General features: G+C 36.4%; 1 protein-coding gene across 3 annotated transcripts in view; it reads right to left on the bottom strand.

Moving 5' to 3' along the window:
* Positions 1–377: 377 nt before the first annotated feature.
* LOC114878681 (cGMP-dependent protein kinase, isozyme 2 forms cD4/T1/T3A/T3B) overlaps positions 378–13,379 on the bottom strand; it is a 35,732-nt gene continuing 22,730 nt past the window's right edge. For 2 of the 3 annotated variants that reach the window (XM_029192764.2, XM_029192765.2), the window contains exons 3-10: positions 4,363–4,582; positions 3,766–3,829; positions 3,444–3,616; positions 3,127–3,273; positions 2,219–2,665; positions 1,557–1,856; positions 1,412–1,474; positions 378–1,330 (exon numbers count right to left, since the gene is read on the bottom strand). In XM_029192764.2, the coding sequence (XP_029048597.1) occupies positions 1,165–1,330; positions 1,412–1,474; positions 1,557–1,856; positions 2,219–2,665; positions 3,127–3,273; positions 3,444–3,616; positions 3,766–3,829; positions 4,363–4,582 (1,580 nt within the window). In that variant the 3' untranslated portion in view covers positions 378–1,164. Of the gene's footprint in view, positions 1,331–1,411; positions 1,475–1,556; positions 1,857–2,218; positions 2,666–3,126; positions 3,274–3,443; positions 3,617–3,765; positions 3,830–4,362; positions 4,583–11,804; positions 12,347–13,379 lie in introns of those variants that run through there. The other variant, XM_046288652.1, reaches the window with a different exon arrangement.

The following is a 13,379-nucleotide window of genomic DNA, read 5'->3' as shown; positions in this document are numbered from 1 at the left end:
GGATGCCGGGTAACTTGTCGAATAGTTTAGGCCGTTACTGTATAGATGGCGCTGGGATCAATATTCAGAGATACATGATTTATGACGGTCTTTTTAAAATACACGTTTGTCAAACTTGTTTAACAACAAGCAAAGAAAATAAATTAAGTAAATTAAATAAACTCCGGAAAGAAATTGGAGGACGATTATTATACTGGTTCATACGGACCTGATATCATCCAGGGGTGTCTGGGACCCCGAAGTTACAATAGTGTACATATTTCGTTTGTAAATCGATTGTGGTTGATAGTGAGTCTATTTTTAACGTTTGTGACAAATTAGTTCTTTTGTAATTAGCAATTTTATTTCAATCATGATGCGAGCTGAAAGTTTTTGAATTAGTATTAATAAAACTTTATTTAATATCGATATACATTGGGCTTTAAGTGTTACATGCACACATATTTATTTATTTATTTATTTAATTATTTATAATTAATTATTTACAAGGGTCACATTTTCGCATAATTAATTAAAATAGAATTATTACAATAAACTATAAAGTGAATCAAACAACAATAAATCGGACACTAAGAATCCGTGGTTCTTTCCCCGCGAAATTGCGTGCACGAGGTGGCGAGTTCGATGGCAAGTTCTCCATTACGATTGAGCTGACTACTTACATTTCGCGCACGTTCCTCGTGGATGCTTTTCTATACACACATAATGGTAGTCGTTTTTACCTTTGTCAGGTATGGCACTTGACGCTTTCATTCAATCGCGTTCGTTGAACGCGTGTAAATATTTTTCTAAATCAAACGCATGTTCAGTTTTCCGAGCGACGCCTGAAAAATTCGTGTTTCTCTCTAGATGGTACTTACAATTAAGGCGACTTCTGGTCCTTTTGATGGATCTTCTGGATCCTCAGATCGTGTAATAGATATCGGAAGTTGTTGAAAACCTAACCTTGAATGACCTGTTTTTTTATTCTAGGTCATTATCATTACATTTAAAATGATATTAGTAGATAATTGTCTAATCATCACATAGTGTTAGTTCGTTGGATAAATGCAAACGCTGATAGGTCATACGTCTCAACGATTCCTCGACCATCTCACGATCATTGAAACTCGATATTTTGTCCAAAAATAACGATATCATTTTTTAAATAAATGGTTAAAGCGATTAGAAGTCATTGTCCCATCCTGATACATCGTCAGGAGGTGGTGGGTCGGAATCTGGAGGATACTCGTCGAAGTTCGCTGTGTCAGTGGCATTTTGGACTCGTGGCATGATTGGAGGTTCTAGAGTCCTCGCTCTTAGACCTTCCCAGTTGAAGCCATCGAACCATCTATGCAAATGAAAATAAATGTTAATAAAATACTTATTTATTTTAATTTAAATATGTGGTTTATGTATTTAACGCGCATACTTATGCTTTTGTATTTCGCTAATTCCGCCTTTTTGGTAACCAAGACGTTCTGCTGCATTGTCCCTTAAAATAAAATTATTTGTCTTATTAGAAATTTCAATTATTTATAAACTAAAAGTGATTAATCTTTTAATTTTATTATTACCTGCAGAGTTTTTTTATTAACGCGGTCGCATTTCGCGTGATGGATCTTGGGAATTCAATGGCGTCAATTCCTTTTAGAATAATATTGTAAGTTTTCATTGGATCACCTCCAGTGAAGGGTGGCGTCCCCGTCAAAAGTTCAAACATAAGAACACCTAGAGACCAATAATCAGCGCTTATATCGTGTCCTTTATTTAAAATAATTTCCGGTGCAACGTATTCCGGTGTTCCACAGAAAGTCCATGTTTTTCTTCCATGATCCAAACGTTTGGCAAAACCGAAATCGACTAACTTAACGTATCTGAAAAAACATATCAGTGTTCAATATTAAATCTACTTGATTTCTCTTCTTTTTAAATTAATTCAAACAATGAACAGAAGAAAATAGGCGTAGCCTTACATCAATTGGAATTATAATTAGAAAACAAAGAATAATAATAATGTATGGAACATGCTAAACTACAATAATACTTTTGCAATTGCTGAATCTCATGAAAAGAGATACTTACACAATTGTATTTTAAGAAGCATACCAAACAAATGTGTTAGCATGTTGATTTAAAATATAGTATTAATAAGATACGATGTATGTAAGTACATACACGTAAGTACAATAAGTGAATTCATTCATTATTAGTTTAAATCCATTAAGAATTCTCTTACCCTTGGCTATCCAATAACAGATTTTCCGGTTTGAGATCCCTATAAATGATGTTCCTTGAATGAAGATAATCGAATGCTTCTACAACACAGGCGGTATAAAATCTCGTCGTGCTATCATCAAAATGTCCTTTGTCCCTGAGGACGGTCCATAATTCGCCACCAAGGCAAGCTTCCATCAACATGTAGAGATACTTCCGGTCTTTGAAGGTCTTGAACAGTTTCACGATGAAGTCACAATCAGCCTCGCCCATGATTCTCTTTTCAGACATGATGTGCTGTTGCTGTCGCGTTTCTACAATCTGAGCCTTCTTCATCTGTTTAAGGGCGAAGGATCTCGAGTTGTCACCCGCTATTTGAACTAATTCGACTCTTCCGAACCCACCCACGCCTAGGGTGGCCAGAGGTCGAAGATCTTGCAGCCTTAAGTCTCTAAATTCCTCGTTCAACCTATGTTAAGAAATTATTTCAAGAGTGAATTTTAAAAGTTTAAAACTTTTTGGGAACCTTAGGATATTACATTCTTATTGTTAGCGCAAATTTTCCATATCTCAAACTCCATCATTTGATATTCAACAACTTCGCGTAATATTGCAAGGAAGGAAATTATTTTCTTATTCATATTAAAGCATTTATCCTCTCCGAAAAAGCAACACGTTAACCTAAGTGCCGAATCATCATCGCAGTGTAAGTACCGTAACACGAGACTTACTCTGAGACAGCATATACGCTCTATTCTCCCATCCTAGTGGTAAGCGTGAAACATAACACACATGAGGATTTAATAAACGATTCGTGCACGGTTACGGTCGCGTATAATTAACGTTGATGAGAGTTAACGTGGTTATTAGTAATCACGCTGTTACCAGCGCAACAGAATTATGATTTTTCGAATTAAAGCAGTCGCTCACCTTCGACGCTCGACGAGTTCGTCTTTGTATCTCGTACGAATTTCGTCCAGGGATGAGATTAATTGATTGAAAGTTTCACGGTCTATCACCAAGCAACTCACTCCTTCAGGATCGTCGGCGATTATATTGGCCGTCCTCAGATCATCTCTGCAAAAATAATTTAATTATGCTGCTCGTTTATCAAATTTTATTTTATTTTATTTTATTTTATTTTATTTCCTATCCAAGTGTCATAACAAAAATTCTATTGCATGCCTGGAATATATTTTGAAATATAAATATTTTGCCTATTAGTTGATGAGGGATAGAAATCTTACCCTTGGAGTGCTTTTTCACCAAAGAAGTCACCTTTTCCTAACGTCCTGATATACTTTTCTTCGGGAGTATCGGGTTGCTTTATCGTCACGCGGACTTGTCCTCTGCTGATTATGAAAAATGTGTCTCCTCTTGCTCCTTGTCTGATTATATAATCGCCATTGTTGTAGAAAGTCTATAAAATCATTTACACGTACCATTCTTGTCCGTATCATTAAATAAAAATAAAGGAAAAATGGATCAGGTTTTAAAAAGAAATACAAACAGGGGACCATTTTATTATCTTTCCCTTTAATGTTAAATTATCAGAATCTGAAAATTTACCTCTTCCAGAACGTCAGAAATTTTTATCAGAGTCTCTTCGGGTAAATTTTTGAAGATTGGAACGCTGAAACAAAAAATTGATATTGCATATTTATAATGTAATATTTATTGTAATATTTATGGAATTTTACTATTTTTTTTTTTAATTGAAGAAAGATTTGCAGCGACAAAAGTTTATTTATTCTGACACAGTTCAATTGAGATTTATTCGTTTTGATCATGATTAATGGGTTTCGTTTCATCGTGCTCCACGAAGAAGGCGTAAGAAAATAGGAATTGTTAACGAGAAGCTGGCAGAGCCATTCATTTCCTCTATTATTTATACAGCTGGCATTTTCAGCAAGCAGAAACTATCTGTCAGTTTAATCGTTGGTTCATTGTTTTCACTGGGTACTATTTCTCTCTTGTTGTTCCCTTATTAAAGACATAATTAAATTTCATTTAGATTGATCAAATTAAAAAATGTAATATCGAAATTTGAAGTGTACCTAATTTAAAAAAAATGGAAGGAATTATTTCCATTTATTCCATGCACTTGTGTGTTGAAAATATTCAACTGCTATTAACTGCTATTTAAAAAAAGAAAAATCTTTTTACCTCTTCAAGAAGTCTGTGTACTCGGCCTGCCTCGAGAGGCCAGTCCTCATCATAATTGTTTGGAAGCATTGCCGGTCGATGGCCCATAGTTGGCAATCGGTAGCAGCTGTTATCGTTGCTGTTCTTTTGCAGTTATAGAGAATTGCTAGCTCGCCTAATACCTTTCCCGGTGCCAGAGTACTCAAATATTTGTCATCGCGCGATACCTCCACTTTACCCTCTGCAAATATAATTTAGCAATTATTATAGTAGTAACAGTAGTGCTGGGAATCATGAACGATCAAACACATTAAAATGAATGAAATTCTTTTTTCTTTATTTACATCAGTAGTACTTTGAAAGATAATGATACGAAAATCTGCATTAAAGTTAGCACTTTGGAGACGTGGAGGCTGAGATCGTCGTCACGAGGGTAAAGACCGTTCACACACTCGACAATTTCATAATTTATATGAATATTAACCTGTTTCCTGTTTCTTGTTAAACTGGTATTATTATACATATAGATATGCGTCTAGAACGTATTTTTCTATTGAAGGACCACTGACATTTCGACTGTAACCAATTAGGTCGATACGGTTCTATCTAATGTCGTGAACAGTTTTAACTGTGGCGTGACATTTATCAGATCTTTATGGAAAGGTTACTCCAGACGATTGGATTTTTCTTCTTTTATTATGTATGTAAGCTCATATAACACAAAGCTCTTATGTACTTACTTTTTTAAAATATTTCTGAATACCTACCTCTAAATTAGAAACAGATTTTTTAATTCGCATCAATACTTGGGTTGTTCATGTACTTACATCTAAGGAACTGCTAGATATATCTTATAATTAGGCTCAAAAAAGAAAGAAAAAGGAAAGACGTTTGATTAGCATATGCAAGTCAAAAAGTAAAATCTTGTAAATTTCGCAAAAGGCAAGGGGCAGATTGTAAATCTACGAGCGCAAGGCCCTGGCTATTGTGCGTAATGCAATAGTGTAACGCAATACGCTAATACTTGAATAAGAACTTATTCATTTACATAAGTTGCTCCACGGTATCTTGTAATCAAGGTTCCCCCCTTTATTGCTAATTTGCAATGCGACTCGCAATCTCATCTAAATTTAAATCGAAATATCGCTCGCGGCCGAACCCGATGCTACTAACTTTAGCTGCATGCTAAATAAACAGCTGTATGTATTCCTGTTTATATTTACAAACGATATGAACATTTCTGGAATTTCACAAAATCATGGAATTTCAATTTACAGCCAACTGTACATACATACATACATAGGGTATATAACCACTTCCATAAAGAAAGAGAAAAGACATCATTTGTTTAGACGTTTTAAACTTTGAGAAAATTATTATACATAATATATGTATTACTGTGAAAATATACAACTGAAAATAATGGATTCCAGTAAAATTTTACTGACGATGAAATTGAAAGTGATGGCAGGGCAATGGAACCTTGTCCTTTGTAACGTTTCTCGCAATAGTTACATATTTATAACTTTCTCCAAAGAATTTTTATCGAAACGCGTGCTTTCATCTAGGCTTGAACGTTTAACCTTCAGGTGCACACGGGCTTTCGTTTTCTCCGTTACTACTTGCTTCATTGTGGGAACCAACTTGAAGCGGAAACAGAAAGTCTTCATAGCTGCCAGCATTCTGCTAACGTTAATTTATTTCAAGAAAATAAATGTGTCTGACCCCTTGGAGAAGTGTCCTTCTCTATGTTGGATGTTGGAGTTCAAATAGCGTAGTGGGTTATTTATTTATATCCTATGGCATTGATGATTAGTCACGATTACACCTGTGCTATTCTATTCTGAATGCAATTAACCCTTAATTAGTGACATTGGCGTATCTAGGCAATTCACAAATGTAGATTTAGGTGGGGTACCATTTTCTTCCTTAGCGCCTATCTCTACTAATATGACCGAAATTTATTCCGACAGAGAATTTATTAGTTCTTCGGCAGAAAAATGAAAGAATGCTAGCCATGTTGGAGAATCGCATCGGTTTGAAACCGGTTCGTAAAGTCTCTTTTGTACGACTTGTTCTTGACAGGATACGTAGTATGTAAGTACATACATAAGTATACGCGAGGAAGTGAAAGCAACACGTTCACGGGACAATACAACCGTGGACTATTCCCTTCTCTTACAATTAATCCTCGGCTGAAATATCCGCGTACTAACGAATCATCGATATTCAAGCGGGAAAAATAGGAACAGCTTGGTGTTTCATCTTACGATCTTGAACCAATTTCAGGCTTCAAAAGGGTTTGATAGACCCGGGGAGCCAGAAATCTTAACCCGTTCCCTACCTCCAGGGGGTAGGGTAGTAGCTGAAGTAATTCTGAACAACTTTTCTCTTTACCAAAATGCACGTTAAAACTTATGTAGTTTTTGTATTTATTATGTCTGAATGCAACTTGTTATTTCGATAATAGCTACGTACATTAAGCAAGGAACTATAAATTGCAAAGTAATTTTCACCGGAACTTTCTATGACACAAGGATCCATACTCGAGCGTAGAAAGTGCAGGGAGAGTACACTCGCGATCAAATCAAGCTTTCCCAAGAAACACGGTGATGCCCCGTCTAAGGGTTAATATTTACTTTGTTTTTCACAAAAATAAAGATTCTGAGAATTCCTGTTTCCCCTATGGAAACCTGATTTGATCGAAAGTGTATTTCGGAGAAAATCTAATTGTAAGAATCGATTAAGTTAAGAACGGATACGTTGTTCTTCAAATGATTCCGAGAAACAATATTGTCACATCGATGTGACAATACTGTCTCTGTAAATGAAATCAACTTCATCGCGCTCGTTAAATGGACGTTTCGTTTCCGGGAATACATAGCTGGCTGGGGCAGAAATAACTTTAGATAGGAAGGATAACTGTTAAATGAAAGCGATTAGCCAATCGTGACTACTATAAATATTCAGCACCAGTCGTAAAGATTGTTTAGTTCGATATGCTTTAGATGGCATATACATGTATACGTGCATACGTTAGGAGCAATGATAATTTCAATAAAATAAATGTTTCAAGAAATATTTTACAGAAATTATCATGAAAAGTTCCATTTCCTTCATACGCAAAAAGAATATATAAGTAGAAATTGCATAATATACATACGTACTCTAGGTCCGAAGTTGTTTACTAGAGTGGTAACAGTGACATAAATAGTCTAATCGAAAGAACGTGGGCGAAATCAAGTACTTACAATGCACGATGTTAACGGTAAGCGAACAGAAAACTGCACAGGTACCGGATGCTTTTATGAATAGGCCCATTGTATTACAAGGGATTGGGTCTGAGATAACTGCACACGTTTGTTGCATCCGGTCCACATACACTTCACTGTACGAAAAAAGAAATGTTGATTACTACACGAACGCGATCCTTGCATCACGATACAATCACGGTGCAATTTATTTGAACCTGATGATTGCTAAACTGTTGATAACTTGAATCATTAAAATTGTTGAAACTATTCGTGATGGAAACTATAAAAAAATAAATAATTCTAAAAACTTCCAAATTTCTGAGTTTCAAAATTCTCTAAACGGCACTATGACATACTACAGTTTTGTTTACAATATTATATATAATATACGACTATCCTACCCATTGTCTCCCACTGTTTTATAATGTCATAGATCCCTATCAATTCAAAGGAAACGTCCCATTCAACCTACTCTAATTTACAAACATTAAAAAGAAAGAAGAGAATTCAAACGAGAAACACGAGATTGTTTTAATCAATTTAGGTTGCAAATAAAGGAAGTCTATAATTAGACACGTTGGATACTTACTAGCAGTTTAAATTATTAATAACTCTTGCACAGCGAAAATATTTTTCGTAAGTATATTTATTCTAATTTGCTCGCATTCGTAATTATACACATATCATAGCATCCACACATACCGTAGAAAGTCGCGATTTAAATGCTTTTTACCATTCTAATTAACCATGCACTTTAACCAACGAAACAAGAGCATAACTTTCTATTGAAATTACGCAAGACACCGTGTAATTACAGGCCGGAATAAAGAGTCTGTTTATATATTCGAAGTGGAAAGGTAATGTCCATGCTACGTTGATTTAAGAGTATTTTGAAAATTTTTAATGATAATGGCAGGTTTTTGTCAAGTTCCAAGTATTTTAATTTACCATAAGTAAATGTTAAAGAATTTTTATGTTTCCCAGTGATCCAGTTATATTTGCAATAAATTGTCGAAGGGTTAATAAAAGAGTCATCAAAATTAAATTAAATGATAACGTAAGATTTGTATTTCTTCAGGTAGCTATTGCATCAATAGTTAATTTACTTTTTTAACTGTTTCAATCAGCAGTTCAGGTTTATAATGAATCGTGAAGCACATTGACTGATTTCTATTGTGAAATTCAACGTTAAACCAGCTATGACAATTTGTCCTTTGAAATTTCACAATGCTTAATAGTTCTGTTGGGCATAGAAATAATTTCTCCTACGATATTACGAATAAACTGATTGTGTAAGAAATGAAGCTATGTTTATTGCGTATTGTAATTCTAAGTGAACAATAATTAGGAATAAAATAATGTTTTGGAAATTTTTGACATTTTGTAGATTTTCAATATTTTCTAAACGATGAGTTCGACAACCTTCCCCTTAAACTTCCTAGGGGTAATAAAGAATCAGTTGACGATATATACTTCTCCTCGGTAATGACCAAGTTCTTTGACGAAAGAACGGAAGTATGTAAGTATGTATGAAGCGGAGCGATTTCAAAGCGTACACCATGTGTAGAGCGTGCAAGTGGGACCGGCTAGCATGACGATATAACAGGACAAAGAGTTTACGCCTCGCATACGATACCCCATGAGAGGTTTTATACTCTAGAACTGCGTAACTGAACTCCCGCTTACTTGGTTTAGCGGTCTGTTATCGTTGACCCAGCTTGGTGACGATCCCATTTCTCCATGACAACATGAGGAACATGACAGTCGTTTCGATAGAAAAACGTATAGTAGGTTTAAAAGCGAGTACATAGTAGGAGGACCTTTTCTCTCTAGAACTGCAATTTCTCTAGGATAGCCTACCATGCTCGATACTGTACGATAGTTTTATCGTTAATCACTCGAACCACCTCCTGCGATCCACCTTGATTAGCGAGTCTCGCGAAAGCGGATGGTCAAGTTCTTTTTCTTTAATTCTTCTTTCCGTTTATCTCTAGGCGTTAGTACCATTAGGCGATGTACCAGCTTGAACTGGGTCAACATATCCGTTTTTTTAACTACACCCAACGCCATTGGCGGTCGAGCAGGCTAGATATATGTATATGTATAATAGTTGAACGCGCTTTTCAAGGGTATGAGATGTTTTTCCCGTCTCGTTTGTTACGGTTAGCCGTCCGGCGAGTTTGCTAGGCTGTTTTTAAACAGCTTTAGTAGGTTAGTGAGACAACTAGAGGAACGGATTTCTGTGAACGAGTTAAACGTTTAACCCTTTTCTTCTTTTATAACAGACATTGGTTTTACAACATTTCTATTTATACATATACTTTATTGCATATATTATTTCCACTAATAAGGATAGATCCTTATGAAAATTCCCATGGAATAAATATTATAGAATCTTGGTTAAAGAAATATAAACAAATATTTGGAAGCATGGTTATACATATGTATTTAACGATAAGTATATTCGAGATATATTCGAGAGGCGTGAAAGTTTAAAGCAAGAGAAAAGCATCGTATGAATAATAAATGAGACTCTCTCGAGACGAAATAGAAACAATAAGCGGCGCTAAGTGACGCGATGAAATTATATACAACTTTTCTCACGAAAACGAGTTTAAGGAAGAAATCATTCTAACAAATAACCGTGTTTCGTGCTCCAGAAAGTGGAAAATTAAATCTAGCTACTGATTTTCCTCGACTTAATCTAGTCCTGATCAACATATTAAATAATTTAAAATATCCTAACATAATGCATAGTGTTTTCTAATCAATGTATATCACAAAATATTGAAGAAAAAGTAATGTTCTACACATACAACCTAGTTTTATCGATGAAGGTTTTAATTTCTTCGACTGAAATGGCAAGTTTGCCTTGTCACAGTAACATAATGCTGAAGTATACAATGACGAGTTGTATGTGCTCGTCGTAACGTTTGAGGTACATATTACATTTCATACGAGACAATTTTATAATGATTATAATCACGTCCTTTCCCTTTCGACTGTCAGCGGCAACATGTATAACGATAGTCTATGTTTGCATGAAGAAATTCCAAAGTACTTATGTACCGCTATTAAGTAACTACTTGTACAAGTATTTATAGGTACTTTGGAATCATCAGATTCTAAAACACAGCATTCACTCCATCATTCAACAATTTATTTCTTACGACACATACATATGTATAAGTCACAATAGCGAATGGGTCATAGAGGGTTAAGAAGTCTCGTGTCTACAAAGAGCATACGTAACAAGGATATATCAATTTCATCTTTTTTCCTTCTTACGAACAAAGAGGCGTAAGGAAGCCGTCTAATCAGAAAATTAAACACAATATAGACACGTGGGTAGAGAACTCGAATTAGACGGCACGTATACGAGAGGACTGGGGTTCACTGCTGTTTCTGGTATCCAGATCCGGCTTGGATCTCGTATACAATACATCTAAGCTTTTATCAGACTGAAGAAAACCACTGTCCTTGATTCAATCGCAATCGGAACCTTGTACCCGTAGGTGAAAGTATAGGTACTGAACGTTTCTTTGTTAATAGTTTATATAATGAGAACGAATTTTCTGAAATTTTTAAAGTAAGTATTACGCCGAAACTGCCAAACCGGGAAAGCCTACGGAAGAGACTGATATTTTCTATCAAATAAAACTGAAAATTTAAAAAAATTCAACGAATAAACATTATGAAAAAAATGCACTGATATGTTCTTGACGTCTCCACCTACTCATTTTTTCCATTGAAACCTTAATGATTCTCTCCTTGTAAATCTACATCCATTACCTTCGAGGTAAATAGACTTAGGTATTCAGGTTTAAGAAGATCATTAATAAATCACTTTTTTAAATAAAATCATTATCATTTTTATATTTTGTCTATAACAAAATAATTGATTTTGAAATGGCCTTTGAAGATCCTTCACGATGTTCACATTTTCTTCGTAAATACATTATCACGTTCTTAAAGTAACGTTTGACATTTTATAGCATCGAATACATTTCCATAAACTGTTTTATTGTTTCAGTAGCCTTCGTGACATTTATACGCTTTCAACACACTCGTTGATGTATTGTTCCTTCATCTTTTCTTTCTTAGATATGTAGATCAATTCTTTTTTTATTTTCTTAATGAATAATGGTCGTTGACATTGGTAATAAATTCTTATTAAGCCGAAAACCTTATTTGAAATTTGCAAAATACCTTGTCGTATTTGTCTTCTCCGAGCAGGAGGGGGAGCGCCGGTTCGTCGTCTCCTGGCGTAGGTGTGAACCGGTACGATCAGCCTCGGTCTCGGTATAAGGAATCCACCTTGGTTATTGCCAGGTTGACTCACCTCGGATTCGCTATCCGTGCTGGCAGTACTGCTCGATCTCCTCGACTCCGAGTCCTCTCTATTCGACGAACTCACTCTGCTACCCTCCAGCACACCCTCTAGCTGAGAGATCACCTCAGCGTAGGGTTGCCTATACTCCTCATCTTGCTCCTTGCTAACCTTGCTTCTCTCATTGTTCGTCCAATTCACACCGCATTCGCGCCAGCTGGCCTCGTACAGCAACTCCATCGCTCTTCCTCGAGTGGCGTCCGGGTCTAAGAGGAGTTCAGGGTCCTCCAGGACCGCTCGGCCGGGATAACTGCGGACCTTCATGTCTGACTCACTCTTTTCAAGCTATATGTATAAATATTTTCCACCAGCTGAGCCAATCGTACCAGTACGATTTTCAATGAGACTTTTAACACCGGAGGTCCTAAGGTCCTCAAGGTCCTCAAGGTCTTAAAGCGTTTTCAGGTAAGATTTTACACATGATTCACTTTTGATCAGCTAGCTAGGATACAATAACCAAGAACTGAACAAAGATCTATCGATGGGAGTCATCAACTCACTGAAGATCTTTTTTTTTTCTTTCTTCAAGATTCACCGTGGGAATGAAATTCGACGCTGCAGCGTCGATTTGGCGCTGATCCAAAGGAAGACAGATGATGGATGCCGCCTTCCCGACCAGATCACTTTTGTTTGACTTCGCGTCACAGCTCCAGTCAAAATTCGCACGGGATAAATTATGGAGGGAAACACGTGCTTCTTCGTGGTCGAGGTTCAAGGGCTGGACTTCCCTTGACACCTGGCACGGATGCTGCGGTTTCTGATTACTATCAGGTCCGCCAGTTATTTTTCATCCTTGGATCCATAGACTATACACGATCACTGTGATTGGATGGCTATCTTTATTTTTCCCCGGTACACTTTTGCAACTCGAGGTCTATCTTGTAACAAGAACCGTCAAGTATCGGTTGGTTACGCAATCAGATCCAGTAATCGAATAATAAGAAGGCTGCCAGTTTTCACTAACACGAATTTTTTTAGCCAGATAGCTTATTTTAAACGAGGAAGAATGGAATAACGGTGTATTTCTTCATCTGACAAAGGAACAGAATCCTGGCGTCAGACGAACGAGGACACCACAGGACCACTCCTTTGAAACTGACGCTCACTGACAGCGTTCACGACTGGTGAAAAGTACGCCCGCAAAGACCGTGCACGAGAAACTCCCTTCCCCTCCGACTACCAATCCCCCCACTATGTCTGCCGTTAGGGAGAGAAAGGACAGCGGTTCTCAAGTGATAGCGAGGAGACTGTTGCAACCACTCCTACGAGTATACTGGGTGTTCGTCGCAGTGTAACGTGATGCAAAATTTTTTTCAACATTTTTTCGATGCACTGAACTCACGCTGTACATACACATTCTAACGGAAACAAAGGATAGTGGTTCTCAAATAATT

The sequence above is a fragment of the Osmia bicornis genome, chromosome 14, assembly GCF_907164935.1.
Source record: "Osmia bicornis bicornis chromosome 14, iOsmBic2.1, whole genome shotgun sequence".
NCBI classification, from domain to species: domain Eukaryota; kingdom Metazoa; phylum Arthropoda; class Insecta; order Hymenoptera; family Megachilidae; genus Osmia; species Osmia bicornis.
The sequence above is the reverse complement of the archived record's forward strand: the minus strand, read 5'-3'. Positions and strand labels throughout refer to the sequence as shown.